The sequence below is a fragment of the Manis pentadactyla genome, chromosome 4 (genome assembly GCF_030020395.1).
Source record: "Manis pentadactyla isolate mManPen7 chromosome 4, mManPen7.hap1, whole genome shotgun sequence".
Taxonomy (NCBI): Eukaryota; Metazoa; Chordata; class Mammalia; order Pholidota; family Manidae; genus Manis; species Manis pentadactyla.
The window spans coordinates 41,952,140-41,976,522 of record NC_080022.1 but is presented as its reverse complement, the minus strand read 5'-3'; the positions used below and the strand labels follow the sequence as shown (position 1 = coordinate 41,976,522).

Here is a 24,383-nt window from a genome sequence, read left to right as displayed (position 1 = left end):
AAAAGCATTTGACAAAGTTCAACATCCATTCATGGTAAAAACTCTCAGCAAAATGGGAACAGAGGGCAAGTACCTCAACATAATAAAGGCCATCTATGGAAAACCCACAGCCAACATTATATTGAACAGCGAGAAGCTGAAAGCATTTCCTCTGAGATCGGGGACTAGACAGGGATGCCCACTCTCTCCACTGTTATTTAACATAGTACTGGAGGTCCTACCCACGGCAATCACACAAAACAAAGAAATACAAGGAATCCAGATTGGTAAAGAAAACGTTAAACTGTCACTATTTGCAGATGACATGATACTGTATATAAAAACCCTAAAGACTCCACCCCAAAACTACTAGAACTGATATCGGAATACAGCAAAGTTGCAGGATACAAAATCAACACACAGACATCTGTGGCTTTCCTATACACTAACAATGAACCAACAGAAAGAGAAGTCAGGAAAACAACTCTATTCACAATTGCATCAAAAAAAATAAAATACCTCGGAATAAACCTAACCAAAGAAGTGAAAGACTTATACTCTGAAAACTACAAGTCACTCTTAAGAGAAATTAAAGGGGACACTAACAGATGGAAACTCATCCCATGCTCGTGGCTAGGAAGAATTAATATCGTCAAAATGGCCATCCTGCCCAAAGCAATATACAGATTTGATGCAATCCCTATGAAACTACCAGCAACATTCTTCAATGAACTGGAACAAATAATTCAAAAATTCATATGGAAACACCAAAGACCCCGAATAGCCAAAGCAATCCTGAGAAAGAAGAATAAAGTAGGGGGCATCTCACTCTCCAACTTCAAGCTCTACTATAAAGCCGTAGTATTCAAGACAATTTGGTACTGACACAAGAGCAGAGCCACAGACCAATGGAACAGACTAGAGAATCCAGACATTAACCCTGACATATATGGTCAATTAATATTTGATAAAGGAGCCATGGACATACAATGGCGAAATGACAGTCTCTTCAACAGGTGGTGCTGGCAAAACTGGACAGCTACATGTAGAAGAATGAAACTGGACCATTGTCTAACCCCATATACAAAAGTAAACTCAAAATGGATCAAAGACCTGAATGTAAGTCATGAAACCATTAAACTCTTGGAAGAAAACATAGGCAAAAACCTCTTAGACATAAACATTAGTGACCTCTTCTTGAACATATCTCCCCGAGCAAGGAAAACAACAGCAAAAATGAGTAAGTGGGACTATATTAAGCTGAAAAGCTTCTGTACAGCAAAAGACACCATCAATAGAACAAAAGGATCCCTACAGTATGGGAGAATATATTTGAAAATGACACACCCGATAAAGGCTTGACGTCCAGAATATATGAAGAGCTCACACGACTCAACAAACAAAAAACAAATAACCCAATTAAAAAATGGGCAGAGGAACTGAACAGACAGTTCTCCAAAAAAGAAATACAGATGGCCAACAGACACATGAAAAGATGCTCCACATCGCTAATTATCAGAGAAATGCAAATTAAAACTACAATGAGGTATCACCTCACACCAGTAAGGATGGCTGCCATCCAAAAGACAGAGAACAACAAATGTTGGCGAGGCTGTGGAGAAGGGGAGCCCTCCTACACTGCTGGTGGGAATGTAAGTTAGTTCAACCATTGTGGAAAGCAGTATGGAGGTACATCAAAATGCTCAAAACAGACTTACCATTTGACCCAGGAATTGCACTCCTAGGAATTTACACTAAGAATGTAGTAATCAAGTATGAGAAAGATCAGTGGACCCCTATGTTTATCGCAGCACTATTTACAATAGCCAAGAATTGGAAGCAACCTAAATGTCCATCGATAGATGAATGGATAAAGAAGAAGTGGTACATATACACAATGGAATACTACTCAGCCATAAGAAAAGGGCAAATCCAATCATTTGCAGCAACATGGATGGAGCTGGAGGTTATTATGCTCAGTGAAACAAGCCAAGCGGAGAAAGAGAAATACCAAATGATTTCACTTATCTGTGGAATATAAGAACAAAGGAAAAACTGAAGGAACAAAACAGCACCAGAATCACAGAACTCAAGAATGGACTAACAGGTACCAAAGGGAAAGGGACTGGGGAGGATGGGTGGGTAGGGAGGGATAAGGGGGGGGAGAAGTAGGGGGGTATTAAGATTAGCATGCATGGGGGGGTAGGAGAAAAGGGAGGGCTGTACAACACAGAGAAGGCAAGTAGTGATTCTACAACATTTTGCTATGCTGATGGACAGTGACTGTAAAGCGGTTTATAGGGGAGACCTGGTATAGGAGAGAGCCTAGTAAACATAATATTCGTCATGTAAGTGTAGATTAGTGATACCAAAAACAAAACAAAACAAAACAAAACAAAAAAGGGCAGTTCCTGTGTGGTAACCTCCAATGAGTTCTACACAAGGGTATAAAGGGCATATAAAAGTGTAGGCAAAGGGTCTGTTTGCGTTTATACAGAAGATCAAAGCCTAATTGGGCTACCCCGAAAATGAACTAAGATATGATATGAAAGAGAACTTCCAACATCAGCACTCTCTGGAAGACTCATGCCAGAAGATGATCATCAAAAAACCCCAACAAAGATCCACGCACTGCTACAGCTGTAGATGCACTCATCCCACCAGCTCCTGGACTTGCCTTGGGAATGAAGGAGATATCTAAGCTGGCCTGTGCATACAGTAAAACAACAAATTTGACTGGATCTATACTGTTGGAACTCAATCAAGAATTAGGAGAAGTGCAAATTGTAGCACTCCAAAATCTTACAACTACAGACTATTTACTGTTAAAAGAACATAAGGGATGTGAACTTTCCCCAGGGATGGGTTGTTTTAATTTGTCTGATTTCTCTCAGACTGTTCAAGTTCAGTTGGACAATATCCACCATATCATAGATAAGTTTTCACAAATGCCTAAGGTGCCTAACTGGTTTTCTTGGTTTCACTGGAGATGGCTGGTAATTACAGATATGCTTTGGTTATGTAACTATACTCCTATTATGTTAATGTGTGTGCGCAATTTAAGTAGTAGCTTAAAACCTATACATGCTGAAGTTACTCTACAAGAAGATATGTCAAAGAAATAATCAATCTTCCCATGTTTTCTTCCGCCTGCTACTTCTATAGCTTTTCTTCTTCCTTCCTAATTACAACCCTTAAATAGAATTCGTGCCTCATATCAAATTTACCGAGTATCATAATTCTTCCAAGTGGTAAAGATACCTCAAGACAAATGCTGGGCATAGAAGCTACAGGGCATAAATATGCAAAGAAGTAAAAAGCTAACCATTTCAAACAATAAGGCTTCTCTCTCACTTACCAACTTTACATTTCCCTGTATGGCCCCAGAAGATGACTGGTTAGTCAGAGACGGGTAAGATTCCTCAAGGGAGGAACAACCTAAGACAGGCACAGTCGCAGGGGGGCCATCAGGTGAGAAATTGAGAATCAACAGAGGTGAGGCTTAGAACCTCACCCCCCCTGTTCTGAGAGAAATCTTCTGCATATGTGGATGTTTTATTGCCCTTGTCTAGCTTGGATTAACACATAGTCTACAGGCACACACCTGATCATCTACATTTGCTCTCTTACAACACTAAACTATGTTTTCTACCTTTATCTTGTATCTACCTACCACTTCAGAATTTTATTAAAAATAATAATAATAAAGAGAGAAATGTGGTATCCACATATAAATCAAGTATAAAAACCAAATGAGTATTCATATTTGAACTGACTGTTTATAGTTCATAATGCATGAGCAAAACCGAAAGTTTCTGTGATGACTGCCCTTGTACTGTTCACTATGTAACTTATTCATTATGTAAGAATTTGTTCTCCATGTAAGAACTTGTTTGTTATGCCTCAGAAGATTGGAGACTGACGAAAATTAGGCTTGGGGCGGATTAATGATTTTGCATTGAGCATTGACTCCCCTATACAGAATTTTATTGTCGTTAACAACCATTTGATCAATAAATATGAGAGATGCCCTCACAAAAAAAAAAGGACAGACTTCCAATGGTAAAATAAATAAGTAACCGGGATGTAATGTATAGCATAAGGAATATAGTCAAGATATTGTTAACAGCTTGGTAGGGTGATAGCTGGAACCTAGAATTATGTATATAAATGTTTCATCACTGTGTTGTACACTTGAAACTAATATAATGTAATACTGTGCGTCAACTACCCTTCAATAAAAAATAATTATCTAAAAAAAAAAGAAGTAATGCAACCCAGAAGACAGTAGAGCAAGATTTTAGAAACACTCAAAGAATAAAACTGTCAACCTAGAATTAGAATTCTACATCTAGGAAAAATATCTTTCAAATGAAAGGTATAGTAATGATGTTGTTAGAAATACAAATAGTGAAAGAATTCTCATCAGGAGACCCACAGTACAAAAATGTTACAGGAAATCTTTCAGGCACAAGGAAAATGACACCATATGGAAATACAGATTTACACAAAGGAAGGAAAAGCACTAGAAATGTTAACTACATTGGTAAACCTATAAGAGTTTTTCTCATTGTTTAAATCTCTTTAAAAAAAACAACTGGAACTATAACTGCATGACACAGTGAGGAAATAAACAAATCCATTCCTCAAAAAGCAATTTCCAGTCCTCAAAAAACTGGGGAAAAAGTTTTTTAAAAAACAATTATTTCAGTGCTCTGGAATTAGACCAAAAGCATACACCACCCTGAGATGTGTTTATGAAAACTACTGAACTTCAAGTAAGAACAGCGGAGTTGAGTTTGTGATCTTGTCTGTGTCTGCCCCTAACCCTGCTAGGCAGCTCAACCAGGACAAGGTAATTTGTGAGAGCAATAAGCTTTGCTACTTGAAGGGTTTTGCTTGAGTTGAACTGTTGTCAGTTAAAGTAGTGATCTAAGTGGCTAGTGAAGAGGGCCAGCAGCTCTGTTGGCTTGATTTGGCTAGACTGTCTGGGGCAAGTAATGACAGACAGACAAGTCAGAGATTTACTTAACAAGGTGTTCTGGGAGGTGAAACAGCCAGAGAGAGCTTCATCAACTCTCCAAATACCCAGGATTGATCTTAGTCTGTGCATACATGCAGCAGAGATCTTAGTAGGCCAAGCCAACCAACATCCTTGGTCAACAGAGTCAGAGCCTACGCATGGGCAGAGGAGACATATGAGAGCCCACCGGAAAGAAAAAGAATGAAGTCTGAATCCCAGTCCACACACAAACCTGTCAGGGAAGAATGGATGTCTTTCTGGCTTGAGGTATTTGAACACAATCTCTGACCAATCTTTGGCTAAATGTTAAGCTATACAGATCACCCCGGGGATGCCAGGCTTAAAATAGAAACAAGAAAGAATGCTAGCTGCTTTAATTATACATTACCTCTAGTCCTCGCAATAATCCTGCAAGGTCACTTAGATAGTAAGTACATAGTCAAGGACTGGAATCCTGTACTATTTCACTCCAAAGTTCCATATACTTTTCAAAGAATATGTATGTTCTGTTCTTTTCCTCCAGCATAAATCTTCACCTGCCTGAAGCGGCAGGAGTATAACTATGAACAAAATAATAAAATTTCTCTTTTCCTTCTCCCATACAAACCCAGTAAGGAAAAAAAAAAAAAATTCCCAACTTACTGCAAGAAGATTCATGATGGTATGTCCCGTCTCTCCAAATAACGGCTTCCGAAATCTGACACTGAACAGTGGGCATGGATAAACTGTGGAAGTGAGAAATGATCAGACTAAGTTTAAAACTCTGATAAAGTTTAAGATCAGCTTAAAACTTTGGTAAATGAAACATTATGGTTCGTAAGTTTTCAAAATATAATTGTAAATGGCTTATCAGAACATATGGGATTCAGGGCTCAAAAGTATTTAGCATGGGGGGTGGGAGAAAGGGGAGGGCTATGCAACACAGAGAAGACAAGTAGTGATTCTACAACATTTTGCTATGCTGATGGACAGTGACTGTAATGGGGTTTGTGAGGGGGCCTTGGTATAGGGGAAAGCCTAGTAAACACAATATTCTTCATGTAATTGTAGATTAATGATAACAAAAAAAAAAAAAAAGAAAAAGAAAAGGGGGATTACTCCCTGATAGGATAAAACTAACTGCAAATCAATGATTAATGCATGCTTTACATATCCTTAATTTTGATCTTTCAAAGGGTGTCAGATGATCAGCTATGGAAGTACATTTTTCTGATAATATTCCTTTCTCTTAAAAAAAAAAAAAAAGCAGTTCCTGTGTGGTGATCTCCAATAGGTTCTTCACAATGGTATAAAGGTCATATCAAAGTGTGGGCAAAGGGTTTGTTTGTGTTTATACAGAGGATCAAACCCTAATTTGGCTACACAGAAAATGAATTAAGATATGATATGAAGAACTTCCAACATCAACATCCTCTGGAAGAGTCATTCCAGAAGATGAACATCAAAAAACTTCAACAAAGATCCTGGCGCTGCTGCAGTTGTAGCTGCAGTCATCCCACCAGTTCCTGGACTTGCCATTGGAATGAAGAAGGAGATATCTAAGCTGGCCTGTGCATACAGTAAAACAACAAATTTGACTGGATCTATACTGTCGGAACTCAACCAAGAATTAGGAGAAGTGCAAGTTGCAGTGCTTCAAAATCGTGCAACTATAGACTATCTACTGTTTAAATAACACATGGGATGTGAACAGTTCCCAGGAATGTGTTGTTTCAATTTGTCTGATTTTTCTCAAACTATTCAAATTCAGTAAGACAATATCCATCATATCATTGATAAGCTTTCACAAATGCCTAGGGTACCAAACTGGTTTTCTTGGTTTCACTGGCTATGGCTGGTAATTGTAGGTCTGCTTTTGTTATGTAGCTATATTCCTATTATGTTAATGTATGTGCGCAATTTAGTAGTTTAAAACCTATACATGCTTATGTTACTCTACAAGAAGATATGTCAAAGAAATAATCAATCTTCCCATGTTTTCTTCCATCTGCTACTTCTATAGCTTTTCTTCTTCCTTCTTAATTACAACCCTTTAGTAGAATTAGTGCCTCATATCGAAAATTACCAAGTATCATAATTCTTCCAAGTGGTAAAGATACCTCAAGACAAATGCTGGGCATAGAAGCCATAGGGCATAAATCTGCATAGAAGTAAAAAGCTAACCTTTTCAAACAATATTGCTTCTCTCTCACTTACCAACTTTTCATTTCCCTGTATGGCCCTGGAAGATAACTGGTTAGCCAGAGACGGGTAAGATTCCTCAAGGGAGGAACAACCTAAGACAGGCACAGTCACAGGGGGGCCATCAGGAGAGAAATTGGGGACCAACAGAGGGGAGGCTTAGAACCTCACCCCCCCTGTTTTGAGAGAAATCTTCTGCATCCATGGATGTTTTGTTGCCCTTGTCTAGCTTGGATTAATACTTAGTCTATAGGCACAGACCTGATCATCTACATTTGCTCTCTTACAGCACTAAACTATGTTTTCTACCTTTATCTTGCATCTACCTACCACTTCAGAATTTTATTTAAAAAATAATAATAATAATAAGGGAGAAATGTGGGATTCACATATAAATCAAGTATAAAAATCAAACAAATAATTATATATGACTTGATTGTTTATAGTTCATGATGCGTGATCAAAACAGAAAGTTTCTGTGATATGACTGCCCTTGCACTGTTCACCATGTAAGAACTTACTCACTATGTAAGACCTTGTTCACCATGTAAGAACTTATTTGTTATGCTTCAGAAGATTGGAGACTGTTGAGATATAGGCTTGGGGTTGATTAATGACTGTGCATTGAGTCCCCTATACAGAATTTTATTGTTGTTAACAACCATTTGATCAATAAATATGAGAGATGCCCTCTCAAAAAAACAAAACAAAACAAAACAAAAAACAGTATTTAGCATGGTGGCACCTGGGTCTTTTACAAACCACACCACAGTAAGTCCTTCAACAACCAGGATAAGGCTTTTGATACAGCAGTTTCAAAAAGGAACAAGGTCGTAGGGAAGCACTCTTCTTCAAAGTGGACTAATATGAAGAGGAAACAAATATCTCCCAATTCCTCTGTGTTCAGTAACTCTAAAAGAGTTTGCTTGTACCCATCTCCCAACGAGGACCCTCCTCAGAAAAGCCAAACAGGAGGTGATTCTATTAGTTGGCTCGCTCCTTTACTTTACGGTTTGAACTGCCTGTACAAGACAGGAAGGTATTCATGTGGTTTCATCTGCATACAATTCTTTCCTTTCCGTACTTCATTTACTGACTCATATACCCCTTTCACAGTTCAGTCCAGAAGCATCTTGGTCTAAATGTTTCCTATCCAACTCTTTAATTCTGGGTGAAATAAGAGCCCATTTTGAGCTCCCAAAGAACTTCATTAATTCTGATCGTGTGTTTTAACACAATATACTACTTTAATTGTGGTATCTGTTATGTCTTCCTTACAAAGGCTCTCAGGAGCCTATCAACATGTCTCAACCATTTCTGAATTCCCAAGATTTATTACACATGGTAGGCCTTTATTAAAATTCTTGTTGAAGGAATGAATATGTAAATGAAAGAATGAAGTTGACTTGCTGAAAACATATAGTACACTGTTTCATGGTTTATAAAATAATTTTTCATTATCTCATTTGATCCTCTTAACAATCCTATGTAATATAAAAGGTAAGATTATTATCTCCAGTTGCAAAAGAAACTGATAATCAGACAACCTGAGTGACTTGCCCACCAGTCAGGGGTACAATTAAGAACCTTATTCAAGTGTTCTGAATCCTAGACCAGGGCAATTTTGATTAGGTAACAATATAAAGTTTAAAACAAAGCTTGCATTTATACCTTAATGTCTCAAAAAAAAAATCACAACTTAGCTGTACTGCTACAGCCATGGGAAAGCAAGCTTCTTTGTTGCTTACTTTACCAAGTGACAGTGATCTCTATAATCACTAGCTTCCAGTATGTTATGTAAAACATAATTCATTATAACTATTTTACATAACCAAGTGATAAAAAAATATGCTTGCTATATATACTATAAAAATAGTTAACTGTTGAGTTCCTATTCATTTTTTCTGAAGATGATCATGCATCTATCAATGAACTATAAAACCAGTACATTTATAAGTAATAAGTAATCACAAATTTCCTCATTTGATATTTTTATTCCTACTCATTACAGCCAAAGGAAGTACAGACAATGCTCAAATCTAGCTTAGCTATTTCAACAGACTATTGCTGTTGAATTGTATCACCAAGGGAGCTCGGAATAGTTCAGGCCTTTACTTAGTCTTCATGTCTTGGTCAGATGACTTAGAATAAGGTATTTTACTACTTACGTCGATATTCAGCTCCAAGTCTCAACATCAGTCGGATAGGAAATACTTTAGCCCAAGGAGTTTCCCACTTCTGGATGAGAATCCCAAACAAGTAAGGTGGGGTTGGCAGTACTAGGTCTTGCAGTGACTGGTAGGTAGATGTCACATATATGAATCCACCATGTTCTTTACTGCCAAGGAAACTTTGGCTGAAGAATGAATGTCCCAAGTTGCCCACAACATTCCCTAAAACAAAAAAGTTCAATGATTACTGTCTGTTAATAAGTCAATCATATTTTTAATAATCATTATTACTCAACAATGGGCTAGACATTATCAAACACTAATTTCCAACCTTTCACTATGGAAGATAAATCTTTTTATGGTTTTTTAATAAAAGGTATTTATTAAATGAAAATTTGTTTTCCAATTTTATCACGGCTTTTGGTGAGCATGAAATAGCTTGTGTTAACACAGAAGTCTGTCTATATAGAAGCGAAAAATACTGATGCCTTCCTTAGACTGTGCAGCTTTAGTGCATGCATTACTTCAGAGGTCTCAGGATAAGTATTGCCTCAAAGGTCATAAAAATATTAAGATTAGGTATGTTCTCTCACAGAGCTTACAATCTCATTGGGTGAATAAAGTCAATTCATAAACATAATGAATTCAGACTGCAAGTTTGAGACATTGAGGGCAGAAAATTTATGAAAATAGTGCCACAGATAGCATTTAGTCTTTGTAATTTTGGTTGAGACTAATATGATACATGAACTACTTAGGGCTTATTTTAATTCATACTAACCAGGGTTTTTTTTTTAAGTTGAAAATGCCCTTTAATAAGCACTTGCTCATTCAAAATTTTTTTAATGAAAGAGTAACAAATAAGTCCTTCATTAAAGGAGACTTTTTCCTCAGTTTAGAATTACAAAAGAACTTCCTGACAAGAGCTGCTCAGTAATGGAACAGCAGATATGTTCACCAAACATGTGCAAGCTTCCTTTGATACCTCTGAAAGAAATAACAGCAAATACAGAAATCTCCAGCAGGAAAGTTAACGTTTACTTTCCTTGAAAACTAGAGTCAGTGCGCAGAACAGTTCAGTGATGGGTCATGGAATCCTTGTTGAGTGGGAAGCTACACTGATAGGAAGTTCCACAAGTGAAGGGAACACCTCCCCACAAAACTCAGAGAAGCTTTGTGGCTGAGCCATCTCATAGCATATCTGCTGGATACTTTCAGGGGTAGTCCTCTTGAGCCAGAATTAACCAAATCTGGCTGCACATTTAAACTTCTAGGCTAGATCTATAAAGCCAAAAAAGCCCCATTTAAGGAAGCAGTATGATATTTTGAAAAAAAAAAAAATCACAGATTTTAGAGTCACAGACATAGGTTTGAATACAAGCTCGATTATTCATTATTATGTGATTTGGGGGCAAGTTACTCGACTTCTATGAGCCTGAACATCCATGTGTAAAATGGGGGAAATTATACTGAATTTCAGACCTGCTGTGAAGAATAACCGATAGGATATATATAAAAAGTCTAACACTGTGTTCTCAAAAAACTGTAACTCTTATTGCCACAATGCAAATATACATGTAATGATCAGCCAAACCATTATAGGATTTTCTTTGCTTTATTAAAGATTTTAGGGTAAGATTTATATAAATTTTCATCTTTTTATGGTCAGGAGGGGAAATAAAAGGGATGAATTTTTTTCCCCTCCACAATGGAGAGTACAAAATAGCATTCCTCTAAAACTCAAATGAGAGCATAATATTTATGTTTCATAAAGTTGCCCTCATGAATACAGCTCACAGGTGAAAATTATGTTGGCTTGGTACTAAAGGTATTCATTCAGTATTCCTTTGGGACTTCCCAAGTACAAACTAGAATCTACTACTGGTTATTCTCCACAGATATTGATCACCTTTATGCTTCTACCTCACGACACTCCCCTCTCCATCCCCATCACACTCAGATTCATTCTTCACTATGTCCCCTTACATTATTAAATATCTTATCCTTCAAGCACTTGCTTTCTTAAAAAATTTTTTTTAAGTAGATCGCTTATCAATCCTAACAAGTGATTTAGTTTAAGCTGCCATTCAACATCTCCTCTACAAACAAGTAACATTCCACAAGTACAGATGATAGCAAAAATAAAGCCCTTTTTTTGAGATGAGAATTTGACAAAGGAAAGCTTTCATTTGAACACAACCTAGGGCTCTTGAACTAAAAAAATCTGTTATATACTTATTTATGCAGGCATTTCTCTATGAGAACATTCAATACAATGAATCCACTGGACAAATTCTGTATATCCACTGCAAAATCCATATAACTAAAATAGACAGCAACTGTTGCTTCTGAGCTTAAATGACCTGGCAAAGGTGTCAAATGATTTATAGCAATAAATTATAAGGCAATTTTGCATGGCAATAATCAGGTAATCATCAGAGCAGTACCACTAGGTTAACAGAGCAGGTACCACTTCCTTGAATTTTGGAGATTTATTTTACAGATGAAGAAATTGAAGCTTGGAGATACAGGTGAAGTGACTGACTCTCAAAAGACATGGGGTAAGTAAGTGGCAAAATAAGATCTGGAAGACAGATCTTTCAATCTCCTAGTCTTTTCATAGATCACATTGCCTTAATATATATAAAATATACATATATAGTAACTTGTTTACTATATATATATATATATATAAAGTGTATATGTACATTATATATATATAAAATATATAGTAATTTGCCATTTTCTATCTTAAATTTGGAACTTAAATTTTGTTTTTCAAAGTGCTTGCAAATAGCCATTTTTAAGTTCAATTCAAATATAATTTAAATATCTATATGACAATAGCTTCCTTTTGTTTCTAAGCAAATTTATCAATTTTCACATCAACTCAAGTGGAACAATTTACAAATGGTTCACTTATTTTACAAAATACTAATTTTTTAAACCATTAATATTACTAAACCTCAAGTTATCAAAAGAATTTAAATAGCACCTTCAAGTTATCTGTAATATAATAAACTGCAGTTAAGCAAGAATATTTCATAAAAGGCCCTTCCTTAGTTTAGAGCATCTGTGAGATTTACCACGTAACTTCAAAAAGCTGAAGAGACAGTTTACTGCTCCTTATAGTTCAAAACATGGGACTCAGAGAAGACACAGCTGAGTTCAAACATGGTTCAGCCACTTACCAGCTATGTGTGTGATCTTGGGCAAGTTACTTACGCCCTCAGTGCCTCTCAGTTTCCTTATACGTAAAATGGGAACAAGAACAGTATGAATCTCATAGAGTTGTAGTTGAGAGGTGAAATAATGCACATAAAGAAATGAATACACTGCCTAGCATGCAGTGAGTGCTCAATAAATATTAAGCTATTAGTTTTACACCACTTCTTCATAAATAATTCCATATTACTTTCTCATCAATTGAAAAAATTACTTTGCAAAAGCAGCAATACCATGGCTCCTTTGCTCACAGAGAGATATGAAATAAATTTAATTTACCAAAAATGTTCACAATTAATTGGAAAAATAAAATAAAAACCTGAGCCATGAGATAAAACTTTTAACTGGAAAAACAATGCAAGAAAATTATTGATGACAGTGAAAACACCAATGACATTCCTCTTTCCCTGGAAACACATTACTTAGGAAACTTTTTATTTTCTTGTTTTACAGATAAAAAGTGACTTGCTTCAGAAATACTAAAGGTTATAATAAGCAGTGTAATTTCTCAGGCCGTGAGAAAATAATGACAAGCTACTAAAATCTGTTTTATGTTACCAGGGTATTGATTGATCAAGCATTTACTATACGATAAATGCTGCTAGATACTGACTCAAAAAAGATACATGTGTTCATATTTTCTAATACACATAAAACCTGAGTTTCAGTCATTCCACAAGCAGAACACCGATCATGTTTTTATAAACATGCTATCAATTTTTTTATATTGTTTGAAAGACTACTTTCTAATAATCTCTTTTTCCCTCTCCTCTAGTTCACAATAGTTTTTCTTCTAAATACTTGGGACAGAAAATGGCCAAGAGGTGGTGGCTTAAAATATTCTAAATATATGTTTTCTAAGTTAATAGTGAGTATGACTATTTACTGTTAAAAAAACATAAGGGATGTGAACATTCCCCAGGAATGGGTTGTTTTAATTTGTCTGATTTCTCTCAGACTGTTCAAGTTCAGTTGGACAATATCCACCATATCATAGATAAGTTTTCACAAATGCCTAAGGTGCCTAACTGGTTTTCTTGGTTTCACTGGACATGGCTGGTAATTACAGGTATGCTTTGGTTATATAACTATACTCCTATTATGTTAATGTGTGTGCGCAATTTAAGTAGTAGCTTAAAACCTATACATGCTGAAGTTACTCTACAAGAAGATATGTCAAAGAAATAATCAATTTTCCCAGGTTTTCTGCCGCCTGCTACTTCTATAGCTTTTCTTCTTCCTTCCTAATTACAACCCTTAAATAGAATTCATGCCTCATATCAAATTTACCGAGTATCATAATTCTTCCAAGTGGTAAAGATACCTCAAGACAAATGCTGGGCATAGAAGCTACAGGGCATAAATATGCAAAGAAGTAAAAAGCTAACCATTTCAAACAATAAGGCTTCTCTCTCACTTACCAACTTTACATTTCCCTGTATGGCCCCGGAAGATGACTGGTTAGCCAGAGACGGGTAAGATTCCTCAAGGGAGGAACAACCTAAGACAGGCACAGTCGCAAGGGGGTCATCAGGTGAGAAATTGGGGATCAACAGAGGTGAGGCTTAGAACCTCACCCCCCCGTTCTGAGAGAAATCTTCTGCATACGTGGATGTTTTGTTGCCCTTGTCTAGCTTGGATTAACACATAGTCTACAGGCACACACCTGATCATCTACATTTGCTCTCTTACAACACTAAACTATGTTTTCTACCTTTATCTTGTATCTACCTACCACTTCAGCATTTTATTAAAAATAATAATAATAAGAGAGAAATGTGGTATCCACATATAAATCAAGTATAAAAATCAAATGAGTATTCATATTTGAACTGACTGTTTATAGTTCATAATGCATGAGCAAAACCGAAAGTTTCTGTGATGACTGCCCTTGTACTGTTCACCATGTAACTTATTCAGTATGTAAGAATTTGTTCTCCATGTAAGAACTTGTTTGTTATACCTCAGAAGATTGGAGACTGATGAAAATTAGGCTTGGGGTGGATTAATGATTTTGCATTGAGCATTGACACCTCTATACAGAATTTTATTGTTGTTAACAACCATTTGATCAATAAATATGAGAGATGCCCTCACAAAAAAAAAAAGTATACACTTCCAATGGTAAAATAATAAGTAACCGGGATGTAATGAATATAGTCAAGATATTGTAACAGCTTGGTATGGTGATAGCTGGTACCTAGAATTGTCATGTATATAATGTTGAATCACTGTGTTGTACACCTGAAACTAATGTAATGTAATACTGTGTGTCAACTACCCTTCAATAAAAAATAATTACCTAAAAAAAAAAAAAAAATAGTGAGTATGCACCTATATTATTAAACTGAGATAAACTTACACATTAAAAAATGAAAGACCAAACTCCATTGTATTTGGACTTACAATTTTATTAATAACATTATTAATAAAAATAAAATTCAAAGATGAATGTAATTTATTAATAACATACAAATCAGTAATATAGTGCTCTAAAATTTCCATTGCCTTTTGATAAATCTATATAAGAAAAAAAATTAACCAGAAATTCATCTGGATTAACACAATTTAAAGGTAACAAATAAGGAGGACTTTAGAATGAGAGTAGGTGACAAAAACAAATAGTAAAAAGAAAATGATCTTTGAAAGATCTGAAATTATAAACTTCCCAAGTGACATGCTTGAGCTACCCATGGTATTTCTTTCTCAGGGACCAGCGACATGGGGTCTCAGAAACACCCTAAGGCTGACTAATTTTTTAAGGCTGACTAGTATTTTCTGTGTCTCCAAGTCCCAATGCAACAAGAAGTCAGGAATAACAAGCACAGCATTTTTATTAACAGAAGTATTCTCTCAGGACCTTCCTTTCCTTCAGTTGCTTTTCTGCAAGTAGCAGAAAATGCTTCTTAGTAGCACCACGGCAGTTCATTAATTCCTTCAATACACAGGTTTTTTTATTAAGCCTCTAAAACATTGTTGTCAGATTATTTGTTGTTCTAAGGGCTGATACACAGAGTTGAGCCATATAAAAATCTTGCCTTTACAAAGCTTACATTCATAATGTAAGGAGGAAGACAAACAACTTTAGTTAGTAAAATTAGTGATAAATGTTTTGAAGAAATAAAACAAGGAAGGTAATAGGAAAAATTGATGGGGGCAGAAGAGAGAATACTTCTCAGCCAAGAGGACTAGGGAAAATCCTCTGAGGAAGGAAGAACTGAGAAGAGACCTGAAAGAAGAGAAGAAACCAGACAGTAAAGATCTGAGAAGAATAATTCCAGTTCTGGAAACAGTAAGTGCAAAAGCCATGAGTTGGAAATTAGTTGATGGGTTCAAAGGTCATGAAGATAGAAATATTAAGAGCTAAGGTCAAAGAGATCTTTAGGGACTAGAACACATAGGACTGAGTTTCGAGTTTGTTTTAGTTGCAGTGACAAGCCCCTGGAAGGTTTAAGGCAGTGTCAACAGTGTCCTCATACCTACCCATCACTATGTCACTGTACACTACACAAATGTGCTCTCAATTCACAAGGATTAGATTTAGGATATCCAAGGAATAGTTGAGAGAACATGAATGTGTCTGCAAATACAAAAATGCAGATGACTGAAAGTAATTTTCAAATATAAAAACAATTTAACTTGCAAGGTTAATATTTATGTATTTATAATTGTCTTCTTGCTTTGTTCAGAAGGTAAATTTACAAGTTTAAAAATAAGTGTAAGCCTTATTATGCTCTATTTCTCTTAAATAAGTAATTTTCTTGAAGAAATATTAAATTGTAAGAATTCAGTGAAGAATGTACCCTAGGATCCAGCACAAAACAGCAGAGAGAAAAATTATACAAAAGAGTAGTTAAGATATATCAGAGACTGATTTTAGAGTCTCCAACATGGAAAAGGAGGTCCAAAAGAAAACAATGTTGGGAATAAAATAGAACTAATATTCAAAGAAATAATAAATAAGAATTTTCCAAATTAAAGAAAGAAATGTTTTAGATCAAAATTACACTTTCAGTACTCAACAGTAAAAATAAAAATAAATCCACATATGTACACATAGGCCAGTGGAACATAATAGACTCCAGGAAGCCACCCATACACAGAAAGTAAACTATGCTAAGGTAATTCAATAGTAAAGGGATAGTATTCTTAACAAATGGTGCCAGAACAATTGGTATCCTTATGCCAAAAAAGAAAGAAAGGAAGAAATGGAAGGAAGAGAGAAGAAGAAGAAGAAAAGAACTTGGAGCCTTACCTCATGCCCTGTACAACAATTAACTCAAAATGAATCATAGATCTGTATGTAAGAGCTACAACTATAAAACTTACAGAAGAAAATAGAGGAGGAAATTTTGTGACTTTGGTTCAAGGCAAAGATTTCTTACGAAACTAAACTATAAAATAAAAACTGATAAACTATACTTCATCAAAATTGAAGACTTCAACTCTCTGAAAGACAGTTAAGAAAATGAAAACACAAGCCATGAACTGGAACATAACATCTGTAAAATGCACTATCTGATAAAGGATTTGTATCCAAAATTTATAAAGTACTAAAAATTCATAAAGAAAACAACCCAATTTTTAAGGGCAAAAGATGAACTACAGATGGAAAATAAGCATGTGAAAACACATTCAATATCACTGGGGAAATGCAAATTAAAACCATAATGAGATACAGAAAAAACTCATTAGAAAAGTAAAAATTAAAACAAAGCAAAACAAAACAAGGCAATACCAAGTGCAGCAAAGATCCAGAACAACTGGAACTTTTCACGCATTGCAGGTGAATGATAAACTAATTATAGTACATCCATCCACCCACCTATATGGATGAATATCAAAAGCATTATGCTAAGTGAAATTTGAGTCAAACACAAAAGTGCAATTCAATTTATATAGCCTGCTGGGAAATGCAAAACTATAGGGTCTCAAACCAATAATTGCCAGGGGCAGAGGTTTTAAGGGGAAAGGATTAAATACAAAGGAGCTTGAGGCAAAGTTTAGAGATGATGGAAATACTGTCAATCTTGATTTTGGTGGTGGTTACCTACTTGTGTCTGTTTGTTTAGACTCATTTAGCTATGTCTGAAAAGATGAATATTACAGAATAAAAATTATACCTCATTAAACCTGATTAAAAAAACCTCCCACAACAAACTTTAGTAGTGGACCTGAAGAAAATCAAAGATAAAGAGAAAATCCTAAAAACCAAAGAGAAAAGACAAATACCTATTAAAAAAAAGAAAAAGAAAAAAACTAGACTGCAGGAGATGCCTGAAGACAATGGAATAATATCTTAAGAGTACTTGCTAAGAAGAGATAAAAAGAAGAAAAGAAGGAAATAGAAAAAGAAGGAAAGAAGGAAGAGAGGGAAGGAAGAAATCTGTTAACCCAGAATTCTATAACCAACTAATTATTTGAGTGATGGCAAAATTAAAAAATTTCAGATGTACAAAGACTAATGTAGTTTAACCAACTAAAGACTTTTATTAAGAAAACTAATAAAAAGGTGTATTCCAGCAAGAAAAGCAAGTCCAAATGGAAATACAGGATACTAAAACAACAGATATGGTGAAAGTATAACAGAAAATTTAATTAGTAATTATGACTGAATTGAATATTGATATTGATTTTTAATACTGACACTGAACATTGATAATTGAATATAAATAAAAACTTTGTTTTTCTTTTACAAAAGGTATAACAAACTAGAGGCAATAGTTAAGACTGGTGAAGGTATTAAACAAGCAAGTATGCTAAGGTCTGTGGCATGTTTGGGAAGACAGCCATCCTGTGTGGTTGACAGAATTCTCCTGCCTCCTGGTACACATGCCTTCTTGAATTCCCTCCTCTCAAGTGAGGGCAGCCCCTCTGAATATGATGGGATGCCACTTTCATGATTAGTTTACCAATCAATGTACTTTGATTAGTCAATAGGGAGATTATCAGGGTGCGCCTGACATACAACCTTTAAATATACTCTAGTGGTCACAGATTCAAAGCAAAGTGATACCCTTGTTGGCCTGGAAGAAAGGAAACATCCACGTTGTAAACTTCCCATGCAGCCACAAGGCAAGGAACTACAGGCAGCCTCTTGGAGTCAAGAGCATTCCCCAGCCAACAGCTATGAAGAAATGGGGATTTGCAAGGAACTGAATTCTGCCACCAACCTGAGGATCCTGAGCTTCAAATGAGAACCCCAGCACAGCTGTCATCTTGAGGCACCTTGAACAGAAGATTAAGCTAAACTGTGCCTGGACTCCTAACCCAGGCACATAAATTGTGTTGCTTTAAACTACTAAGTTTGTGAAACGGAAATACAGAAAACTAGTACAATACTGAATAACTTAACTCAGGACAAGTTCATAGGTGAGTAGTTAAAAAAAATTAAAGAAATCCCCAAGAGAATACAAATATAATAGAAACTTGGATGAAGACATAAACAGGGACATATTTGTCACAGAAAACAAAATATACACGGCCAATATGTATACAAACATGTGCTCAGCCTCAATATTCAGTGACATATAAATCAAAATGAGACAGAATTTTATACCCACCAGATTGGCAAAAATGAAAACTCGGATAATATCAAATACTGGCAACCCTTATATACCGGTAGTGGGAACAGGTAGATATGAAATGGTAAACTACTCTGGGAAACAACTTAACATTACCTAATAAAGTTGAACATATCCATACCCTAAAAACCAGCAATTCTACTCCTAAGTACACATGTACAAAAATTTTAAAGAAAATGTCTGAATAACAATAAGCTTGTAAGAACAGCAAACTGCTCATCAGAAGATTTAATAAATTGTGGTACATTTATGTAATGAGTATAAAACAGTTTTATACTCTAAGTCTTACTTACACTCTTATTCACTTCTAGTGTATGAAAATGAATTAATTAGAACCACTAGAACTATGAATGAATGTCAGAAACATATGGTAGAATGAAAAAAGCAAACCATGTAAAATATATACAGTGTGATATCATTTGCAAAAAGTTTAAAAACATGCAAAACAATGTATTATAATCCTTAAAGATGCAAACATTTGTGATAAAATTACAAAGGAAGAAAAGTGTATCACAAACTTGAACATAGTGTTTACCTAGGGATTGGGGATGGGAGGTAGGGAGGTTTAGAAGGAAGATGTAATCAGGAAAGTAAAGAATGTGTCATTGGATTTGTCATTTTTATTTCCCAACAAAAGTTGAGTATTTTGTTTATGGTTGATTGTTTTGTTCTTATGCTTTACAACCTGCATAATTATTTTAAATGTATATATATATTTATATACTTTCACATATACCAAATATTTTTTTAAACATAGGTAAAGGACTTCTATCTGGGAAGAGCATCAGGAAAGAATTCATGGAGAAAGTGGTTTTTGAGCAAAACTTAAGAGAGAATGGGTAGGATTCAGACAGTTGGTCTGCAGGGAAACAGCATGGTTGGGGCATGTGATGATCATAGATAAAGAAGTAGGAAATCATCAGACTATATAAAGAACAAAGGAATGCTTAGCTTGGCTACAATGGAAGAATGGGGAGAATACTAGTGGAAAATGAGACTGGAAATACAGGATCAAGTTATGTACAGTACTGAATGTTAGACTATGCAGTTTTTCCTAATGGAAAAATAAAGCCAATAAAGGTTCCTCACTAAAAGGAGAAACAATCAGAGGTTACCTCCAGAAAAAATAATCTGGTAGATAAAATTGCCATTGCATTCAAATTCATGTTCTGAATGTTTGCAAAAAAATAAACACAGAACATGGAGGAAGAAAAGAAATACAGGGGAATCTAGAATCTACCATGATTCCAAAATGGTCAGAATGTCATTTCTCACAAAATACAATTTTCTCCCTCACTGTGGAAAGCACAAACTGCATAAGAAGGGGAAGTGATTCAAGATGGAGGTGTGAGAGGTGAGACAGAGATGTCCTCCCAAAAGCACATATAATATGAAAATATACGTAATACAACTAAACCTAAAAAAGCAATAGGAAAGAAGGCTGCACCAGACTGCATACACCTGGAGAACAGAGCAGACCTCATGAAACAGGGTAACGTACCAAAGCCTTGATCTGGTGGGACCCAATCCCTTCCCACAACCCAGCTCACCATCGGGAGGAAGAGAAACGGAGCAGGGAGTGGGTGGAAGCCTAGGACTGCTGAACACCCAGCCCTGGAGATCTGCTTTGGGAGCACAAACCTACATTGCATGGTGCTCTGGAGATTAGTGGGGTGGAAAAGCTAAGGCAGGAAAAATACTTGGACAGACTGAGAATCTAGCCATTTGTGGAGGACAGGGATCCACATTCAGCTGCTCTGGGACAAAGGAAAGGTGGGAAGTCTGAGAGGCTTTCTAACAGCAAGAGGGCTGCTGAAGGGGTGGGGATTGCACAGAGGATGCTGCGCAGGAGAAAGGATAGGTGGATACGGTTGTCTGGATATGCTCTGCCCAGCAAGTTGGGAACTTTAAGGATCTTCAGGCGCTCCATCCCTCTGGCTGGCTACTCAGCTCCGAGGCCCGCCATTGTGATATGCAGCCTGCTGTGCCTTCCTCCTGGCCTGCCAGCAACAGCTCGCAAACCGGCAGTTCCTGCCCTGGCATCAGGCCAGCCAGAGGGAAGCCCCGTTTATGGTAGCTACGGACACAAAACACAGAAGCTTACACTTGTGTGGTGGCCAACTTGCTCTGACAGTGGAGACAGGCACTGCAGCCAGGAAGCAGGAAACAGCTTTTTCCTCCCCCTAGGCACCAGCGCCACTCCCCTGCAACACCAGACCATCACTCCAGAAGCTGAACAGCTCCAGAGGCTAGAGCTTTGGGGCACTGGAGGGAGCCACATACCAATATGAAACGTCAAAGAAAAATAGTTCAAACAAAAATCTCGCAAACACCAGAAAAAGGGCAAAGTGAAATTGAACTCACCAATCTTCCTGAAAGAGAGTTCAAAATAAAAATCATAAACATGCACATGGAGGTACAGAAAAATATTCAAGAACTCAGGGATGAATTTAGGATGGAGATTCAATCATTAAGAAATTCCATATCTGAAATGAAACACATATGGAGGGATTTAAAAGCAGATTAGATATAGTAGAAGAGATGGTAAATGGAATAGAAATTAGAGAAGAGGAATACAAAGAAGCTGAGGCACAGAGAGAAAAAAGGATCTCTAAGAATGAAAGAATGTTGAGAGAACTGTGTGACAACCCAAAAAAGAACAATATTCACATTATAGGGGTCCCTGAAGAAGAAGAGAGAGAAAAAGGGATAGGAAGTGTCTTTGAGGAGGTAATTGCTGAAAACTTCCCCAATCTGGGGAAGGAGAAAGTCCCTCAGGCCATGGAGGTGCACAGATCTCCAAACAAAGGACCCAAGAAAAACAACACCAAGACATATAATAATTAAAATGGCAAAGAACAAGGATAAGGACAGACTTTTAAAAGCAGCTAGAGAGAGAAAAAAGATCACATACAAAGGAAAACCCATCAGGCTATCATCAGACTTCTCAGCAGAAACCTTACAGGCAAGAAGGGAGAGGCATGATATATTTAATGTAATGAAACAGAAGCACCTCAAAACAAGAATACTCTATCTGGCAAGGTTATCACTTAAACTTGAAGGAGGGAATAAATAATTTTCAGATAAGCAAAAGCTGAGAGACTTTACCTCCCACAAACCACCTCTACAGTGCATTTTGGAGGGACTGCTATAGATGGAAGTATTCCTAAGGCTAAATAGCTGTCACCAGGGGAAATAAAACCACAGGAAAGTAAAACAATTAATTACTAAGCAGATGCAAAATCAAATCAACTACCCCCAAAGTCAATCAAGGGATACACAAGTACAGAATATGATACCCAATATATAAAGAATGGAGGAGGAAGGAAAAATAGAAGAACCTTTAGGTTGTGTTTGTAATAGCATACTAAAGTGAATTAAATTAGACTGTTAGATAGTAAGGGAATTACCCTTAAACCTTTGGTAACCACGAATCTAAAACCTGCAATGGCAATAAGTACATACCTATAGATAATCACCCTTAATGTAAATGGTCTGAATGCACCAATCAAAAGACATAGAGTCAATGAACAGATAAAAAAACAAGACCCGTCTATGGCCTACAAGATACTCACTTCAAACCCAAAGACATACACAGAATGAAAGTAAAAGGCTGGGAAAAGATATTTCATGCAACCAATAGGGAAAAAAAAGCAGGAGTTGCAGTACTTGTATCAGAGAAAACAGACTTCAAAACAAAGAAACTAACAAGATACAAAGAAGGACATTACATAATGATAAAGAGGTCAGTCCAACAGGAGGATATAACTATTATAAATATTTATGAACCCAACACAGGATCACCTACACATGGGAAACAAATACTAACAGAATTAAAGGCGGAAAGAGAATGCAATGCATTCATTTTAGGAGACTTCAACACACCACTTACTCCAAAGGACAAATCAACCAGACAGAAAATAAGTAAGGAGACACAGGCACTGAACAATGTATTAGAACAGATGGACCTAACAGACATCTACAGAACACTCCATCCAAAAGCAACAGAATACACATTCTTCTCAAGTGCACATGGAACATTTTCAAGAATAGATCGTATACTAGGCCACAGAAAGAGCCTCAGTAAATTAAAAAAGACTGAAATTGTATCAAGCAGCTTCTCAGATCACAAAGGTATGAAACTAGAAATAAATTACACAAAGAAAACAAAAAAGCCCACAGACACAGGGAGGCTTAATAACATGGTCCTAAATAATCAATGGAACAATGACCAAATAAAAACAAATCAAGCAATGTATGGAGACAAATGACAACAATAATTTAACACCGCAAAAACTGTGGGATGCAGCAAAGGCAGTTCTAAGAGGGAAGTATATTGCAATACAAGCCTACTTCAGGAAAGAAGAACAATCTCAAATGAACAGTCCAGATTCACAATTAACAAAACTAGAAGAAGAACAAATGAGGCCCAAAGTCAGTAGAAGGAGGGACATAATAAATATTAGCGCAGAAATAAAATCGAGATAAACAGAATAGAAAGAATCAATGAAAGCAGGAACTGCTTCTTTGAGAAAATGAACAAAACAGATAAACTCCTAGCCAGACTTATCAAGAAAAAAGAGAGTCTACACACATAAACAGAATCAGAAACGATAAACAAAAAATCACTATGGACACCACAGAAATACAAAGAATTATGAGAGAATACTATGTAAAGTTATATGCTAACAAACTGGATAACCTAGAAGAAATGGACAACTTTCTAGAAAAATACAACCTTCCAAGGCTGACCCAGAAAGAAAAAGAAAATCTGAATAGACCAATTACCAGCAAGGAAATTGAATTGGTAGACAAAAAATTACCTAAGAACAAAATTCCTGGACCATATGGTTTCACTGCTGAATTTTATCAAGCATTTAGTGAAGATCTAATACCCATCCTCCTTAAAGTTTTCCAAAAAGTTGAAGAAGAGGGAATACTCCCAAATTCATTCTACAAGGCCTGCATCACTCTAATAACAAAACCAGGCAAAGACAACACAGAAAAAGAAAATTACAGACCAATATCCTGATGAACATAGATGCAAAAATACTCAACAAAATATGAGCAAAGCAAATTCAAAAATACATCAAAAAGATCATGTAAGCTAGTTCAACCACTGTGGAAAGCAACATGGAGGTTCCTCAAAACACTAAAAATAGAAATACCATTTGACCCAGGAATCCCGCTCCTTGGAATTGAAAAATACAAGCTCTCAGA

The 24,383-nt window shown here is 36.2% G+C and overlaps 1 protein-coding gene across 4 annotated transcripts in view; it reads right to left on the bottom strand.

Moving 5' to 3' along the window:
• ZFYVE9 (zinc finger FYVE-type containing 9) overlaps positions 1-24,383 on the bottom strand; it is a 237,405-nt gene that overhangs the window by 51,911 nt on the left and 161,111 nt on the right. For all 4 annotated transcript variants that reach the window (XM_036892966.2, XM_036892968.2, XM_057500210.1 and 1 more), the window contains 2 exons: positions 9,352-9,576; positions 5,645-5,727 (listed from right to left, as the gene is read on the bottom strand). In XM_036892966.2, coding sequence (XP_036748861.2) covers positions 5,645-5,727; positions 9,352-9,576 — 308 coding nt within the window. The remainder of the gene's footprint in view (positions 1-5,644; positions 5,728-9,351; positions 9,577-24,383) is intronic.